Here is a 19,765-nt window from a genome sequence, read left to right as displayed (position 1 = left end):
TGGAGGTGGATTAGCTCCACTGACAGGAGAATCCCTCCCATCAGTGTATGTAGTTTCTACACTGAAGCGCTACAGCAACACAACTGCAGTGGTGCAGCTGTGGCATTTGTAAATGTAGACCAGCTGTAAGGCACCTAATCAGAATTAGGCACCTAATCGGAACCATGGTTTCTGCTTTGTGATAAATTCCAGAATGTTTATATTCTTTGCCTTCATTCTGATTTAGAAAAAAAAAAAAGTCAAAAATTACCCATGAAGACTTTTGGGGGGGGAGGAAAGGAGCATTTTGGGACTATTGAAATCTTTTCTTTAAATTTTGACATTACTATACAAGCTACAATTATTTTCTTAATGGAATGCCATGTTGATACTAAAGAAACCAAAATGTTCAGGTCAAAAATGGAACTTTTAGATCTTATCAGATAAGCTCCATCTCCCACCCCAGAGTGACAAAATGTTGTTAAAACTGACACATTCCTGTGGGAAGTTTCAATTTCAATGAAACACCATTGTCTGACAGAAAGATGTTCAGTTGGACAATGTTCAACCGGTTTTAATCAGAATAGTATCTAGGTGCTTAAGAAAGCTGGTCTATAGATACTTGCACTCAACTCCTATCAGCTTTAATGATTGTTGAACATAGGTATCTGAGAGCCGGATGTGGCTCTTAATCTCTATATTCAGTGGCAGGATTCAAAGGGGGAAGGGAAAAAAAACATCTAGTAAGTGAACTCTTGTAATGTTGCAGCAAATGATCTGAACTAGACAGTAATGCACATGGGGGAGATGGTAAAGGGGAATGAGGACTGCAAGCTATCCCCAATTAGATCTGACAGTAAATTGCTTTCCACTCATGCTTTTCCTTTTGCCTCTACTTAATCCTTTTAATCTTCACATCATTGCTTTCCTACTCAAGTTTGCTTGATTCATGTAAAGCAGTGGGAAGTCAGCTCCTGCTGGGAAGAAGTGGCAAAACTCAGCTCCTGGGAGCTCTGTGCAGTTTGTGCACTGATTAGGGGCAAATGTACTAATGGTATAAAGGGATCAGTTGATTGCTGTAATTTTTTTCTTTAATTGTCTGTTTTCAGTGGGGTGGGGAAGTCGAGGGGCTGTTGCGCTTCCTCCAGCTGCCTCATTGTCAAATCCAAAGGGCTAAAGTGAGACATATTCATAGTGGGGACCAGATCCAAACTCCATTGCAAAGAAAGGAAAGGAAAGATTGAAATCCCCTGCTAATGGAATACCTGTAACAGAAAAAAAAAAGGAAATATATATTCTTTTTCATTTCTGCTTTGAAATGTTAGCTGTCAAGCTTAGCAGGATAAATGTACACAAACAAAAAAGATTAGTTGTTGCCTTGGAAAAAAAACCTTGGCTGCATCTGATTTGAATTTGACAGCTGCAGTAATAATGAACCAAGGGACTCACAGAGCATATATAATCCACTGATTCAGGAAGCCAGATTATTTTTCTGATGCTCAACAAAATACAAACTTTTAAATATTAAGTGAAGCACAATAAAAACAATCCTGTGATGACTGTCATGTTTTGCAGACAACACAGCTGGAATTGAAACCAGGAGAAGTGGCTACAGCCGTAGGCAGCAAGACTTGTATTTCCTCCCAGTTGTGATAGAAGACAGCAGCTATCCTGTACAGAGCAGCACAAACACAATGACTATCCATGTTTGTAGATGCGATTCTGATGGTACCATCCTATCCTGCAATGTTGAAGCAATCTTCCTACCAGTTGGACTCAGCACAGGGGCTTTGATCGCAATATTGTTGTGTATTGTTATACTTCTAGGTTAGTTTTCATCCTGTAACAAAGTAGGTCTCTGATTTTACTTGTGAATTAATTTGTCACCGTAGTTCTATTTATTGTTTAACAAAGGCCACTGAAAATGTACAACTGTTTACAAAATGAACTTTTATGCTTCTGCCTTTGTAGAAAAATATCCCAAAGCACTGACCATTAATTTGAATCCGAGCATGCAATCTGCTAACTGCTACATATTTCCTATGGAGCGGGAAAAAATACCTTACAGTTTGGTTTGAAACACCAATTTTGCTCTGAAACAGTGTTGGTTAAATACCTTTCATGAGGAACTGATTTCCATATATTTAAAATTACTAAGTCTGCACAAGCCGCTACCTGGTAGGGGCCTTTCTTCAATTATTATGAGGGATTAAGTAAGAAGAATGAAGAAATGAGACAGAAAGACATAATTATAATGTAGACTGTGGCTTACTGGACCATTGCAAAATAATATAACATTTGTACAGATTCCATAGTATGTTGTTGCTGCTTGAGTACAAACTCTCTTTACCATAAGGTCTTATTTATAAAGTGTAATTGGCAGCCTATGCTACTGCCTATCTTCCCCAGAATAAAGCCCTAGTACACTAGTAGTGTAATCAAACCTACTTTATTGCTTACACAATAGACTGGGTAACTCAGATTCTGATAGACACTTCAAGGTGTTAAATGCCCTGAATCCAAGCTTTTCAGACCAGCTCCTTACACAGAACTACTGGTGGAAGAGACTCTCCTGAACACACTCACTCTGGCATATAAGATAGTTATGCAATGGAGCAAATTAGCTATGGAGATTGTGGAATCTCTGTCCTTGAAAGTTTTTAAGAACAGGTTAGGCAAAAACCTATCAGGGATGATCTAGATTAGCGTTTCCCAAACTTGGGATGCCATTTGTGTAGGGAAAGCCCCTGGCAAGCCGAACCGGTTTGTTTACCAGCCCTGTCCGCAGGTTCAGCTGATCATGGCTCCCACTGGCCGTGGTTCACTGCTCCAGGCCAATGGGAGTTGCTGGAAGCAGTGTGGGCTGAGGGATGTGCTGGCCGCTGCTTCCATCAGCTCCCATTGGCCTGGAGCAGTGAACCACGGCCAGTGGGAGCCGTGATCGGCTGAACCTGCGGACAGGGCTGGTAAACAAACCGGCCCAGCCCGCCAGGGGCTTTCCCTACATAAGCGGCATCCCAAGTTTGGGAAACATTGTTCTAGATCACTGATTTACAACCATTTTTCATTTGCTAACCCCTAAAAAAATTCAAATGGCAGTGTGGACCCTCTTGGAAATCTTAGACATGGTCTGTGGACCCCGAAGGATCTGGGGACCACAAGTTGAAAACCACTGTTCTAGATAACACTACTGCTACTAATAGTCCTGCCTCAGTACAGGGGACTGGTCAGGTCAGGGTTTCTCAACCCTGAGGTCAGGACCTCAAATCAGGATGCCAGAATGTTTCAAATGGTAACAACTTCACTCACACAAATTTAGTCCAGTGAGGGGGATAGGCCAAACCTGAGCGGTGCTTCAACCCCAGAGGTTGCAATGCCCAGAGAGGAGAGCCAAGCCCAACCAACCTCACAGTACAGATCTGCAGGAGCTGCCACTGAGGGGCAGGTGCCTGACAAGACCTATAAGAACATAAGAACGGCTGTACTGGGTCACACCAAAGGTCCTTCTAGCCTAGTATCTGTCTACCAACAGTGGCCAATGCCAGGTGCCCCAGAGGGAGTGAACCCAACGGGCAATGATCAAGTGATCACTCTCCTGTCATCCATCTCCATCCTCTGACAAACAGAGGCTAGGGGCACCATTCCTTACCCGTCCTGGCTAATAGCCATTAATGGACTTAACCATCATGAATTTATCCAGTTCCCTTTTAAACGCTGTTATAGTCCTAGCCTTTACAACCTCCTCAGGTAAGGAGTTCCACAAGTTGACTGTATATTGCGTGAAGAACAACTTCCTTTTATTTGTTTTAAACTTGCTGCCTATCAATTTCATTTGATGACCCCTAGTTCTTGTATTATGGGAATAAGTAAATAACTTTTCCTTATCCACTTTCTCCACATCACTCATGATTTTATATACCTCTATCATATCCCCCCTTAGTCTCTTCTTTTCCAAGCTGAAGAGACCTAGCCTCTTTAATCTTTCCTCATATGGGACCGTCTCCAAACCCCTAATCATTTTAGTTGCCCTTTTCTGAATCATTTCTAGTGTCAGTATATCTTTTTTGAGGTGAGGAGACCACATCTGTACACAGTATTCGAGATGTGGGCATACCATGGATTTATATAAGGGCAATAATATATTCTCAGTCTTATTCTCTATCCCCTTTTTAATGATTCCTAACATCCTGGTTGCTTTTTTGACCGCCTTTGCACACTGCGTGGACATCTTCAGAAAACTGTCCATGGTGACTCCAAGATCTTTTTCCTGACTCGTTGTAGCTAAATTAGCCCCCATCATATTGTATGTATAGTTGGGGTTATTTTTTCCAATGTGCATTACTTTATATTTATCCACATTAAATTTCATTTGCCATTTTGTTGCCCAATCACTTAGTTTTGTGAGATCTTTATGAAGTTCTTCACAGTCTGCTTTGGTCTTAACTATCTTGAGCAGTTAGTATCATCTGCAAACTTTGCCACCTCACTGTTTACCGCTTTCTCCAGATCATTTATGAATAAATTGAATAGGATTGGTCCTAGGACTGACCGTTGGGGAACACCACTAGTTACCCCTCTCCATTCTGAGAATTGACCATTAATTCCTACTCTTTGTTCCCTGTTTTTTAACCAGTTCTCAGTTCATGAAAGGATCTTCCCTTTTATCCCATGACAGCTTAATTTACGTAACAGCCTTTGGTGAGGGACCTTGTCAAAGGCTTTCTGGAAATCTAAGTATATTATATCCACTGGATCCCTCTTGTCCACATATTTGTTGATTCCTTCAAAGAACTCTAATAGATTAGTAAGACACGATTTCCCTGTACAGAAACCATGTTGACTATTGCTCAACAGTTTGTTTTTCTATGTGTCAGACAATTTTATTCTTAACTATTGTTTCAACTAATTTGCCCGGTACTGACGTTACACTTACCGGTCTGTAATTGCTGGGATCACCTCTAGAGCCCTTTTTAAATATTGGCGTTACATTAGCTAACTTCCAGTCATTGGGTACCGAAGCCGATTTAAAGGACAAGTTACAAATCTTAGTTAATAGTTCCGCGACTTCACATTTGAGTTCTTTCAGAACTCTTGGGTGAATGCCATCTGGTCCTGGTGACTTATTAATGTTGAGTTTATCAATTAATTCCAAAACCTGCTCTAGTGACACTTCAATCTGTGACAGTTCCTCACATTTGTCACCTAAAAAAGCCGGGTCAGGTTTGGGAATCTCCCTAACATCCTCAGCTGTGAAGACTGAAGCAAAGAATCCATTTAGTTTCTCTGCAATGACTTTGTCATCTTTAAGCGCTCCTTTTGTATCTCGATCATCAAGGGGTCCCACTGGTTGTTTAGCAGACTTCCTGCTTCTGATATACTTAAAAAACATTTTGTTATTACCTTTGGAGTTTTTGGCTAGCTGTTCTTCAAACTCCTCTTTGGCTTTTCTTATTATACTCTTGCACTTAATTTAGCAGTGTTTATGCTCCTTTCTATTTGCCTCACTAGGATTTGACTTCTACTTTTTAAAGGAAGTCTTTTTATCTCTCACTGCTTCTTTTACATGGTTGGTAAGCCACAGTAGCTCTTTTTTAGTTCTTTTACTGTGTTTCTTAATCTGGGGTATACATTGAAGTTAGGCCTCTTTTATGGTGTCTTTAAAAAGCGCCCATGCAGCTTGCAGGCATTTCACTTTAGTCACTGTACCTTTTAACTTCTGTTTAACTAACCCTCTCATTTTTGTATAGTTCCCCCTTTTGAAATTAAATGCCACAGTGTTGGGCTGTTCAGATGTTCTTCCCACCACAGGGATTTGAATGCTATTGTATTATGGTCACTATTTCCAAGCGGTCCTGCTATAGTTACCTCTTGGACCACCTCCTGCGTTCCTCTCAGGATTAAATCTAGAGTTGCCTTTCCCCTGTGGGTTCCCGTACCAGCTGCTCCATGAAGCAGTCATTTAAAGTATCGAGAAATTTTATCTCTGCATTTTGTCCTGAAATGAAATGTTCCCAGTCAATATGAGGATAATTGAAATGTCCCACTATTATTGGGTTCTTAATTTTGATAGCCTCTCTAATTTCCCTTAGCATTTCATCATCACTATTACTGTCTTGGTCAGGTGGTCAATAATAGACCTCTAATGTTATATTTTTATTAGAGCATGAAATTTCTATCCATAGAGATTCTATGGAACATGTGGATTCGCTTAAGATTTTTACTTCATTTGAATCTACATTTTCTTTCACATATAGTGCCACTCCCCCATCCCCCACAGGGGACTGGATCCGACCAAAGCCACCCCACGGCCTCCACCCTCAGACTATTTACTGGGTTGAGACATGTTGTAAACTTTTACAAATGGATCCTGAGCCCAAAAAGGTTGAGAAACACTGAACACTGGACTAGATCATCTATCAAGGTCCCCTCCAGTCCGGCATGTCTGTAATTCTATGTGACACAGCAACTGGGTAATAAGGACTATAGCAACAGCTGCTAAGATAAGGGGTCAGTTTCATCATTGATTCCCACAGAACTCCGAGGCCCATTTACTTTGACTTTGTACAGAGTAGGGGATTAGGGTCTCTTAGTGGTTCTCTGCATTCCACTCAGTGTGGTAACAGTGTGCTATGTTACACTTGACCTAGGAATGTTAATTTGTCATTGACAATCTTCAGTACTCCCCATAGCCTAAAGTGATCTTCTGTATCTCAAACCCACTTCCTACTATGTATTGTTGTATCGGTAACTTAGAAGCCTACTCCAAATTGTTATTTAAGAAACCTACCTGATACAGGGATTTTAAAATCAGATATTTCAAAAGTCAACCTTCTGTACCCTTAAGATTAATTTTCACTAGACAATTACACTGAGTTAGAACACCACCTTGAAGAGCTATGTTAATTAACAAAATATTATTGGCCATGATCCTGCAGTCAGTGTAGACAGGGAGAAGTCATGTTCAGTATTGTGTCACTGGTTCCTGGTTAAATTATATGGACCTGGGTTTAAGCCCAACTAATTTATACCATGTTGAACATGATTTGTCCCTGTCTGCAAAGTCACTATCTGCATCATGTCATTAGTGTGACTCCTCAAGGTCACGTTCAAATATTATTATGAATTGTTTTTCCATCAGAATATGCTGGTTTGTGAAAAATAAAAACATATAGCAAAATATGTCACCATTAATGAAAATTAATTTCCAAACTGAAAAACAAACAAACAAATCAGTGATAAGGAACATTTTGACCTCTTTGATTGGTTTTCTGTTTCAAAACTATTTTTGTTTCAGTTATTTTAAAATGTGTTTTATAGAACACAATATGAAATTAAAAAGGCAAAATCTGAATGAAAAATTCTGATCAATCCAATCCCCCCATCCCCCAATTTCAGCTTGCAGGAAATTTTAACAATTTTCAATTTTCTTCCATCTATTTTGGAATGGAATACATTTTCACATTGTGAAACTACCTTAAAAACAAAATATATATATATGATTCCTACATGGCTCTATAGTAAAGCCAAGTCTTTTGGGGGCTTATTCATTATTCGGTGCATAGCTGGCAATGATGGGAGTTAGGTACATCAAGCTGCAAATACTACCTTACTGGTTACAGCACTGCTTAAAAAAAAAATAAAGCAGCAGGTTCATGTCTTCTAAATAAAAGGTCCCTTTGATTGCTCTTATCTGTCATAGAAGGATATATTAGTGTGTCAGCAGACAATCAAGGTATTTCCATACTTCTCTTAATATACAATTCTTCCCTTGTTCCAGTCATTGTTGTGCTGTACGTGGCACTTCGAAGGCAGAAGAAAAAAGACACCCTGATGACCTCTAAAGAAGACATCAGAGACAATGTCATCCATTATGATGATGAAGGAGGTGGAGAGGAAGACACCCAGGCTTTCGACATCGGTGCCCTGAGGAATCCAAAAGTGATTGAAGATAACAAAATACGCAGGGATATAAAACCAGACACTCTATGTTTCCCACGTCAGAGACCACCAGTGGAAGACAACACAGACATAAGAGATTTCATTAATCAAAGGCTGCAGGAAAACGATGTGGATCCCACTGCACCCCCTTATGATTCACTGGCAACCTATGCCTATGAAGGAAATGGATCTGTAGCAGAGTCTCTGAGCTCTATAGATTCACTTACTACAGAGGCAGACCAGGATTATGATTACCTGAGTGACTGGGGACCCCGCTTTAAAGTCTTGGCAGAGATGTTCGGAGAGGAAGAAAATTATAATACTGATAAAGTCACTTAAGTGAGGAGAAACCCAAAAGGAAAGAATAAGACAACTAGAACAACAAACTAAAAATAAAACCCAGGCTTTATAGGACAAGATTGATTATAAAAGACAGCACCTGTTTCCTGCAAGTTACTATATTTATCACACTGTCAGTTTTGGTTTGGTCTACAAAGGGAGGATAAACCCTGTAAGATGTACTTTTTTTGTTGGTGTTTTTTGTTACTTGGGAATAACACTGAGACAAGCTCAGGCCTATTAGCTACAATGTACTGATATGACAACTTAGACAGAAGCTAGCTTTCTGGCATCATGGTGGAAGAGTGGTAGATTTTTCTTAATTCCACTAAAGTGCCTATTGAAACTTTTATCATTTAAAGTGGTAAAGACTCTGCTATGATGGTATTACAGAACTGAGCTGTAAACTGAACATAAAGGACATTATCTTTATGTCAAGAAGCAATAGCAACATGCTGACTTCTAGTTCTTTTAAAACAAAAATGAAGATAACTTTCTGGAATATATCCAGCGACCACAACTCAAGGGGTAGTGTTTTGGATTTTTATTTTATTTTAAGGAATAATAATAATAATTGTATGCCAAGATATCACATTTCTTCTGTCTGCATTTCACTGAAAAATTGAATAAAAAATGCTATTACTCAATTTCAAGATGTAAAGCCCAAAATTAAAAACACACCACATTTTGATCTTAGCATACATAAAGGAATATTTAAAAAGTTAATCAGTTACACTTTTTCCAGGATGAAAGAGAAAATTATGAAAACATCTGTTCCTTTATAGGAAGGAAACTTCCCTTGACTCCCACTCATCATATACAGACAGATTATTTGTCCATCAGTGGTGGTTTTAAGAAGGCTAATGTATTTTTTAGTATCAGTGGGTTTTTTTTTTCATTGTAAGTATGACTAATGAAATATATATAAAGAACCTCACAACACTTTTCTTTGAAATTAGTTTGTCATTCTGTCAATATTGTAGACATACATGACAGAGAAGACATATATGTTAAACTCCTGCTGGAACCTGCACAACTGGTCCTAAAATTCAGGATATGTCATACTTTCATATCAGTGCCACTATGGTGTCAGATGTTTCAAATGTCTTAGAGCACTCTGAAAATGAAGTCTACAGTAGTCTTCAAGAAAATATTCAGCGTCAGATTAAATTATACATGTAAAATGTTTTATATACATACTCATATACTCAGAGGAGTGGATATCATTTCAATCATGTGGTACACAGGCATCATTCCACTGAAGATTTATTATGACATCATAAACAAAGTTCATGAAACTGGAAGCTCCAGCTGGCATTTCCTTGTTTTACATTTTTGACATTTTTTTCCACCTGATTTTTTATTGAATTTTTTTCTTACACTTTCAACAAACAAACAGTCTGTGAAAATATTGATCATTTTGATACTGATTGGCCTGGATGATGCCACATCAGTATTAATATTAATGTTGAATTGTCTGCTGATCTAAAGTATGGCAATTTTTTTTAGAAGCAGCAGTTTGTGGCCCAAAGCGAATACACATTTTTTTTTCTCTCTCAGGCTTCTACAGTGGTCCATAATCTGCTTGCACTGCACTTGAGGTTTATGGCATTGGCAGGGTGAGTGTGAGCCTTGAGTGAATCACAGTCTTTCATTCACCAAAGGACAATGTCTTATCCTCTGCCATCTAAAGAACTAATAAATGTCAAGCACAGTTAACACATTTTAATCAAATTTAGGGCTTGATTATAATTTACACTAAGGTCACTTTACACTGCTCTTAAAGTAGGTGTAAATTACACTGCTAAAGACGTGTTAAGGGACTATAGCATAAATGAGAATCAAGTCCCTACTGTGCAATTGTAAAACAAAACTTCATGTGAACCATTTGCTAGCATTTGCCAGGGAGGCTTGATCCAGCCAAAATTCACATGTGTGGAGGCACCCCTTTCTATTTGTTGTATATGTGATGCACAAACAATGAGGAGTCCTTGTGGCACCTTAGAGACTAACACATTTATTTGGGCATAAGCTTTTCTGAGTTAAAACCCACTTCATCATATGCCACAATCTCTCACCATAGTCTGTGTGGTGTGTTGATTGTAATGGATTTATATATGATGCTTCATCTCTGTTCCTGTGGACAGGAATTTCATCAGCCCTCTTCTGCCATAGCAAAATTAGGACTCCCATACTAACAGACGTTTTGGAGCATGAGCTTTCGTGGGTGAATGCCCACTTCGTCAGATGCATGTAGTGGAAATTTCCAGGGGCAGGTATATACATGCAGGCAAGCTAGAGATAATGAGGTAGTTCAATCAGGGAGGATGAGGCCCTGTTCTAGCAGCTGAGGTGTGAAAACCAAGGGAGGAGAAACTGGTTCTGTAATTGGCAAGCCATTCACAGTCTTTGTTTAATGCTGAGCTGATGGTGTCAAATTTGCAGATGAACTGAAGCTCAGCAGTTTCTCTTTGAAGTCTGGTCCTGAAGTTTTTTTGCTTCAGGATGGCCACCTTAAGGTCTGCTATAGTGTGGCCAGGGAGGCTGAAGTGTTCTCTTACAGGTTTTGTATATTGCCATTCCTAATATCTGATTTGTGTCTATTTATCCTTTTCCGTAGCGGCTGTCCAGTTTGTCCGATGTACATAGCAGAGGGGCATTGCTGGCATATGATGGCGTATATTACATTGGTGGACGTGCAGGTGAATGAACTGGTGATGGTGTGGCTGATCTGGTTAGGTCCTGTGATGGTGTCGCTGGTGTAGATAAGTGGGCAGAGTTGGCATCGAGGTTTGTTGCATGGATTGGTTCCTGAGCTAGAGTTCCTATGGTGCGGTGTGCAGTTACTGGTGAGAATATGTTTCAGGTTGGCAGGTTGCCTGTGGGCGAGGACTGGCCTGCCACCCAAGGCCTGTGAAAGTGTGGGATCATTGTCCAGGATGGGTTGTAGGTCCCTGATGATGCGTTGGAGAGGTTTTAGCTGGGGACTGTATGTGATGGCCAGTGGAGTCCTGTTGGTTTCTTTCTTGGGTTTGTCTTGCAGTAGGAGGCTTCTGGGTACACGTCTGGCTCTGTTGATCTGTTTCCTTATTTCCTCATGCGGGTATTGTAGTTTTGAGAATGCTTGGTGGAGATTTTGTAGGTGTTGGTCTCTGTCTGAGGGTTGAGAGCAGATGCGGTTGTACCTCAGTGCTTGGCTGTAGACAATGGATCGTGTGATGTGCCCGGGATGGAAGCTGGAGGCATGAAGTTAGGCATAGTGGTCGGTAGGTTTTTGGTATAGGGTGGTGGTAATGTGACCATCACTTATTTGACCCGTGGTGTCTAGGAAGTGGACCTCCAGTGTAGATTGGTCCAGGCTGAGGTTGATGGTGGAGTGGAAGCTGTTGAAATCGTGGTGGAATTTTTCCAGAGACTCCTTCCCACGGGTCCAGATGATGAAGATGTCATCAATGTAGTGTAGATAGAGAAGGGGCGTGAGTGGACGAGAGCTGAGGAAGCGTTGTTCCAGGTCAGCCATAAAAATATTGGCATATTGTGGGGCCACCGCGGGTGCCCATAGCGGTGCCACTGATCTGGAGATATATATTTTGTCATCAAATTTGAAATAGTTGTGTGTGAGGATAAAGGCACAGAGCTCAGCAACCAGTTGTGCTGTAGCATCATCAGGGATACTGTTCCTGATAGCTTGTATTCCATCTGTGTGTGGGATGTTCGTGTAGAGAGCCTCTACATCAATGGTGTCTAGGATGGTGTTTTCTGGAAGGTCATCAATGCATTGTAGTTTCCTCAGGAAATCAGTGGTGTCACGGAGATAGCTGGGAGTGCTGGTGGCATAGGGTCTGAGTAGAGAGTCCACATATCCAGACAGTCCTGAAACATATTCTCACCAGTAACTGCACACCGCACCATAGGACCTCTAGCTCAGGAACCAATCCATGCAACAAACCTCGATGCCAACTCTGCCCACATATCTACACCAGTGACACCATCACAGGACCTAACCAGATCAGCCATACCATCACCAGTTCATTCACCTGCACGTCCACCAATGTAATATACACCATCATATGCCTCATCCTCCCTGATTGAACTACCTCATTATCTCTAGCTTGCCTGCATATATATACCTGCCCCTGGAAATTTCCACTACATGCATCTGACGAAGTGGGTATTCACCCATGAAAGCTCATGCTCCAAAACGTCTGTTAGTCTATAAGGTGCCACAGGACTCTTTGCTGCTTTTACAGATCCAGACTAACATGGCTACCCCTCTGATACTTGACTCCCATACTGTCCATTCCCCTAGTGAACTCACAGGGCTAGATTCAGCTCCTGGTAACATTACTCAGGGTTCTTGACATATATCTCACTAGTAATCCCTACAGTAGTGTAACAGAGAGCAGATTCTGACTGTCTGACTTTACAGAGCATGAATGTCACTAAAAGTTATAATTCTACTGGATACTGGGAGACGGGATATTGGGGCTCTGGAGCAGACTGGAATTTAGTCTGGATAGTGCAGTCTGGACTCCAAGGGTGAGTAGGCAGAGAATATGATCCTTGTCATGTCATTGCTCACAATACATATTTAACAAGAGAGTTCTTATTTGCTAAACAAATATAAAACGATTATCAAATGCATATATTTTTGACATTTAAGAGGTTTGTAAATGAGATGTTCCTATCATCTAGCTAATCAACTTGCAGCAAGATTTTTAAAATTAAATGAATTAATATGAAATTATTAATATTAACTTAATTGTCAATCTTAATTAAAAATTTTATTTCAGCCACTTAATTTAAAGAGTGATCAAACAGTTTTAGCTTAGCCTGCTGAAGTTACTGTTGGACATGGATATCTGGAACAAAGGAGAAGGATGGGGATAGTTGTTAATGTGTGGTTTGGACACGCCATTCAAATCATGCCTTTACCACAGACTTCTTGTGAGACCTTGTGTGACTTTTTAGAGCCAGATTTACAAAAGGATTTAGATGCCAGAAAATGCAGCTAGGCAGCTAGTGGTATTTTGAGAAGTGCCTTGGTGCTGAACTCCCATTGAAATCAGTGGCATTTGGCACCTAAATCTTCCAAAGATTGTAGTAGGTTCGTATCTGCAGTACTTGAAAAATGTGCACATGCATGTGGACTGGGGAGGCACTATAGGTCACAGACACAGCAATAAATAAATAAATAAATACAATTAATTGAGCTGGGTGTTTGCATGGTGCACTGTAAGAACAGCTGTACCAAAGCTGCTGCTCCCAGATTATGATAGGATGCCCCCAGCCCCCCCCCCCACACTTTTTGAAGACCGTTTATGCATTGCCTATTTGTATCTTTAGGCACCTAATTACCTTTGAACATCAGGTCCTTAGTGTCAAATCCAGCTCTCATTACAGTCCACGGAGACTTGGGAGATGGATCAGGCCCTTAATCTCTCTGTGCCTCAATTCTCCATCCTTCCTGCTTCTCAGTGGTGTCATGACTGTAAATACTTAATGACTATGAGGCTATAGAATATCATGATGATGGAGGCCACGAAAGAACATAGGTAGATATCTAGGTCTACAGATCTGAGCATGACTGATGATTTTGGGTGTCTGACACATCTTAAAAACAGGCCCTTTTAAGGGGTCACAAACTGGACATCCAAAACACTCAGTAGATGTTTAAAAAAAAAAAAGGCTCCAATCCTGCACAGTCATGTGCATGTAAAGATCTCTGTGCTGGGGAGGAGCCCCACTGACTTCAATAGGATTCCTCCAAATGGGCACAGGGGCCCATCTGCATACATCTGTTTTTTTCACTTGTGTGTATTGGTACGGATTATCCTAGTGCTGCTCACCTGGCCAGCCTGTTACCGTTAGCAATTCCTTTCTCTAACACTGATGTAAGAAATTCCTATAAAGATAGAGATGTAAGGCGATCTGAGTTAGAATTAAAAAAAAGAAAATTGATGGGTTCAGATTATGACTATATAAGACTACAGACCTTTTTGTGTCATAGTCTGAAGTGTGAGTTTTATAGCACAGAAAAAAAGACTTATTTTTAAATGTCTCTGTACTGAAAAGGTTAGTAGTAAGAAAAGTTCAGATGGTTTAACTACATTATAGGAATTAAAATATGCATTGAAATGTAGACTCAAGAACATTCTCCTTTGTAAACCCGAGCTTTGTAAACATGGCTCTTAAAATGTGGATTTGCAACAGAGTCAAAAATTCAAATTGCAAGAACTTGGGAAGAGATGGAAAGAGGGTGTTTCACACACAGAGATCGGTTTGCATATGATGCAAAGGAAGTCTGGCCTAAATTGTTCAGTGTTACTCCAGTACAAATCCAGGGTTACTCTCCACTGAAGACAATGGAATTAGTTTGTATTTACATTGGAGAACATGAGAGTAGACTTTGGACAGGTCAACACTACAAATGTACATTGGTACAGCTGTGCTGATGCAGTGGCTCTGTTATAGCACGTCTGGTCATTGGGTTCGTAAGTCCACCTCCACGAGAGGTTGTAGCTATGTCAGCGGAAAAGCATGGATTTTTCACACTCCTGAGCAATGCAGTTATACTGAAGTACGTATGCAGTGTAGACCAAGCCTTTGTCTCTCAGAGTATATTATAGACCAGAGGGTATTTAAATGCGTCAAAGGACAACCTGCTGAGTTATTATGCTACAGAGGCTTCACTGAAAATATTCTTACATTAAGAGTATCCACATCTAAAAGCAAAAGAAAAAAATCTTTCTTTGAAGACTTATCAAAGCTTTATCCTACAGCGCTGCAAGCATTGTATTTATTTTAGCATTTTATTACATCTATGAAGATAAAGGAGTTCTTTAAACTGTGTCTGACATAGCACAGTAAACTGTGACTCTGTATAAAATAGAGCTAAAGAAAGAGGGTCTACTGATCCATTAAAGTGTAGCTCATCATTCTTCACATGGTATGTCTGTTTTTCCTTTGGTAACTTCCATTTGTGTAAGTTCCTTGCAATTATTTTTTTCCACTCCACATCTCCTGAACAGTGAGTGTTTTTGAGATATAGAGCATGATGAAAACAAATAATGAAATGACCCTTAATCATAACCCTAATGGGGGTAACATTTAAGTGTGCCCAAACAATCAAAATGCATTATACCACTACCTAGCCTTCTGCTAATGCAACACCAGGTTCAATAATAGCCTAGTTCATTTTTTGTTTAAATCAAGAACAGAATAAATTGTCTAAACAAAACAATAGCAATGCAAATCCTATGTAACTTTCTGTTATAACTGATTCTCTCTCTTCTAAGAGATTACATTTGATTCTGATTCAGACCAAAGAAACAACATTTCAAAATTTCCGACAAAATGGAAATGTTCATTTTTCACCAAACAATACAAATACAAACTATGTCTCCATCAACCACAAAAGGCACCAAGACTGTTGTGAGATGTCTCATGAGGCTTCATTCTTTCAACTAAATAAAAGGTTGAATGGGCCTCATTGGAGAGAAAATACTTTTGCAGTTTGTACATTGAGATTGAGACAGAGACTGTTTTAATGAGAGGTCATTTTAAAATGGTCACAGCCAGGGTCTCTGACTCAAAATTCCTGGATTCTATTCCTGCCACTGATCCACTGTGTGACCTTGGGAAAGACATTTTGCCTCACAGTGCCTTCACTTTTTCATCTGTAAAATGGATGTGTGTGTTTTTATATATATATATATATATATATATATATATATATATATATATATATATAACCCCTTTTTGAGCAAAGTGGGTAGCCAATATTCAGAGCCCTGTGGCTTGTTTTTATTAGGAGGGAAAAACTGATGATGGAATAAGGTATTTATTTGAAGAAACCCTGTTTATTTACAAAGAATGTACACTGTTCTGTTTCCCTGAAGGCAATAGGAATCAAACATCAGGGGGCAGTTTCCTTGTTCACAATTCAAAGCCTACTTTTCCAGCCAGCGCTGTGCTGAAAAAGGTCTCTTTCTTTCAGGCCCACACTCCAAACACTTTTCTGCCTGTTTCTTTCGTTTTCTGGTCCTCTCTGCCTACTTTTTTGCCTGCTTCTGATGCACATACAACACAGCACACAGTCCCTGCATTTGCAACTGATCTCCAGCCAAACCCCTCCACCCACATAGTCTGGCTTCTGGCCAGCTTTGCATGTTGCCTCTGTTTTGGAAGGTGAAGTCCATTATTTCAACTATTTTACTCCACAAAAGGGACTTAAGTGCTTCTTACATTTATACTTAATGAAGGGCAGCTAGCATGCCCTGTAGTCTAGCACCCGATCTCAGCTTTGCCCTTTGTCCTCAATGGAGCTTAACATACTGACACCCTAACCACCTATCCCAGAAAGAAAGAAAAAAACAAAAATTACAAAGTACACAATCTTAGCTATTAACGTAGTGTCTTTCTGGGGGGGATATTCACACATCACTAATCCAAAATAATTTCACATCCATCCATATTTTCCTGGAGCTTATCTCTCTCCTGGCCTAATTTCCTCTCAGTCTAGGAGGAGGCTTGTTCCATAGCTCCCCCAAAGAGTATCTATTTTTTTTCCACACAGTGATAAGAGCATTGTTTGCAATTAGCCTCACTACAAGGCTCTTTGGACAAGTCATCAGCCTACGAGCAGAATGAAACATTCATTTTTCAGTTCAGGAGCCAAACTAAAAAACAATAATAAATAATACTTACTAATAAAATCAGTTCATTTAGAATCAAAATGGAGTTGATTTTTATTTTTCTTGACAAAATGAAAACAAAACAAAAGAAAATTGTTCGGGTCAAAACAAAACATTTTGAAAAAAACTGAATTCGTTTGACTTTTTATTTCAAATGGTTTGTTTCAATTATTTTTCAAAAATAAACCATTTTGAGATGTCCAAAATTTTAATGTTCAGGGGTTTTTGTCTCCATCTATTCACCAAGTTTGACCCATATTCTCAAATAATTTTGGTATCATGAGGAGAGGGGGGAAACATTTTTGGTGAATTTACTATTAAAAAATAATTACCTATCTCTACTCGTGGGCAGCATGTGACTAAAAAAACCCTGCAGTTTTTCCAAACACCTGGCAAGTTGTCTCTTAGGATTTCTGAATCTAAAGAGCCATTGCAGAGACGCATGGTCTCTCCCGACTAGAAACTTCTTCCCATTCTATAGTGGTGAAATTTTTCTATAGATTTAACCACAGCAAGGAGTTCTTTTTGGATGGTGCACTCATTTCTCTCTGGACCACTTAGATTTTTATTGCAATACACTACTACTATTTGTGTTCTTAGATCAATACTGATGCCATGCTGTAAGGACTAGTATCTGTGTCCAATAAGAAAGGGGTTTTGAAACACAGGAAAATTAAGACAGAAGCAGTCACTACAGACTTTTTAAAATTCTGCTGACCACTGAAGTGATTGCCCTTCTTTTTCCCAGCTGACACAATGTTTTTGAAATACTAGAAAACACTTAAATAAATCTTCTGTAAAGTCCTACAAAACTCTACACATCTGCAAGTACCTGGGGAGCTGGACCAATCTTAACAGCCTTATTTTTATAGTTATCACTGGAAATCCCCCCTTCGCTGGTTGTACCCAGGGACTTTTACCTCTGTTTGAAACAACTTATATTTCTTTGGGTTCAGTTTCAGATTGGCAGCCTTTAGCTTATCACAGACCACCTGTAAATTCCTATTCAAAGTTTTTAGTATGCCTCGGGACCTCATCTATGTCTAACAAATAATTCCTGCCTTGTAATAGCCTCTTCAATGTGGTTGGTGCATTACACAAGCCAAAAGCCATCACTTTAAATTGCCACAGGCTTTGCCCTGCCATGAATACCCATTTTTAAGATCCAGTGTGGAAAGCCATACTGAACCTGCTACATCATCTATTCGCCATAATGAAGGTGAATCATTTAAAGTGACTTCATGTAGCTTTCTATAGTCCCTACACAATCTGGCACTGCCATCTTTTTCTTAACCAACACTATGGATAAACCCCAAGGACAGGTTGAAAGCTCAGTTATGCCTTCCTGAGAGGTGTCATCAATAGCCTTTAAAGTCTTTTCTCTCTTTGCTGCTGATATACAGTGATGTGACTGTTTAATGGGCTGGCGTCCCCCATTATCACTGTTGTGCTAGACCTCCCCAACCTAGCCTATACAACATACATCTTTGTTGGAATGGGAGAACTACTTCCTATTCCTAACCAGAATGTCTGACTGTTCTGTTGCTTACTTAAATGAACAGCATTGCACTGGAACAAGTCCAATAGAAACTCTGGGAACTCTCTTTTACCCCTTTCAGTTTTCTTCTGACCATTTACTAGATCCACTGGTTCACATTTTGCAGCTGAGGGTCCCTTTTTTACTATTTGCTGCTTGTCAGCAACATTCATCAAAGAAACAGGAATGCATTACTACTTCAGATCCACAAGAACTTTAGCAGATAAAAGTTCTTCAATACCCTGGGTCACAAATCTGCTCTTACTCCTGCACTGTCCTTTGCTAGAAAGCTACCTCAGCAGATAGCTATTACTATGGTTTCTGCCCGAGGAGGTAGGACAACTTATTCACTGCAAACTAATTGTATATAAGTAATTTCTCTCACCTGGGCCATATTTTTAGAGGGCATTTCCACAGACTTAATTTGTAAGACTCTTTTCCCTGCATTTAGCCATGATGAAATCCAAACCAATTATTAGCTTGTCCATTGCCTCAGAAATCCTGATTTCTTTCTTGAATTTCTGAGATCCAATTTTCAAATCATTTTTCCCCTTTTTTTTTGACTGGTGCACATTCCTCAGTCTCTGTTTTCATCTGGGACCAATTAGGTGGTTCACTTTGGATACCCTATTCTCCAACCTTTTTACAGTATTTGGTGCAATGACTTATGTTTCATCCAATGTCCATTTTCCCCACAAATTTCACACATCCTATTACACATTCAGTAGCCATTATTGTTGTTCAGCTGCTGAGACCTTAATAACGTCTGTGGGGCTGATCCTCCAAGATTTGATCTACTTCTCCATGTGATTTTTCAGTCCTTCAGCCCATATGACAGCTTCTCTGTTAGCTAGTTCCAAATTGGCCAGGCTTTCCTCATCTTCCGTAGGTCATGAGAAACCTTCTGATCCATGTCAATCAGGTTGCTGGAGATCTCTTCAATTCATTTTAGCATTCCAGATTAGGAGTGTTGCATCTGGGCTTCCTAAACTACTCAGACTCTTTGTAGCTGCTGTCATATAACAAAATTTTCATCTCTGCCTGCATTTCATTTCTCAGTCCTTTCTGGGACGCATCCAGATGTTGTTGTAATTCCTTTTTGCAAAGTGTTTAGTTCTTCTTTTTAAACTTTTGGCCATCTTTGAGTTCTGCAAGAACTTCTGTCATTTTCTCCATCACAATTCAACAGGAATACCAGCTCACCTTTTCTCACCTTGGAACCTGGATCCCACAAATGACACCAGTGTTACCCCTTTTTTGCCCAAGTGGGTAGCCA

At 39.8% G+C, this 19,765-nt stretch overlaps 1 protein-coding gene across 2 annotated transcripts in view; it reads left to right on the top strand.

The window, feature by feature from the left end:
• CDH12 (cadherin 12) overlaps positions 1 to 8,776 on the top strand; it is a 919,272-nt gene extending 910,496 nt beyond the window's left edge. For both annotated transcript variants that reach the window (XM_050937418.1, XM_050937417.1), the window contains 2 exons: positions 1,555 to 1,806; positions 7,757 to 8,776. In XM_050937418.1, coding sequence (XP_050793375.1) covers positions 1,555 to 1,806; positions 7,757 to 8,256 — 752 coding nt within the window. In that variant the 3' untranslated portion in view covers positions 8,257 to 8,776. The remainder of the gene's footprint in view (positions 1 to 1,554; positions 1,807 to 7,756) is intronic.
• The last annotated feature ends 10,989 nt before the right edge of the window (positions 8,777 to 19,765 follow it).

Source organism: Gopherus flavomarginatus, chromosome 2 (assembly GCF_025201925.1).
Source record: "Gopherus flavomarginatus isolate rGopFla2 chromosome 2, rGopFla2.mat.asm, whole genome shotgun sequence".
Taxonomy (NCBI): Eukaryota; Metazoa; Chordata; order Testudines; family Testudinidae; genus Gopherus; species Gopherus flavomarginatus.
Note: the sequence above shows the minus strand (reverse complement) of the source record. Positions and strands in the feature narration are given on the sequence as shown.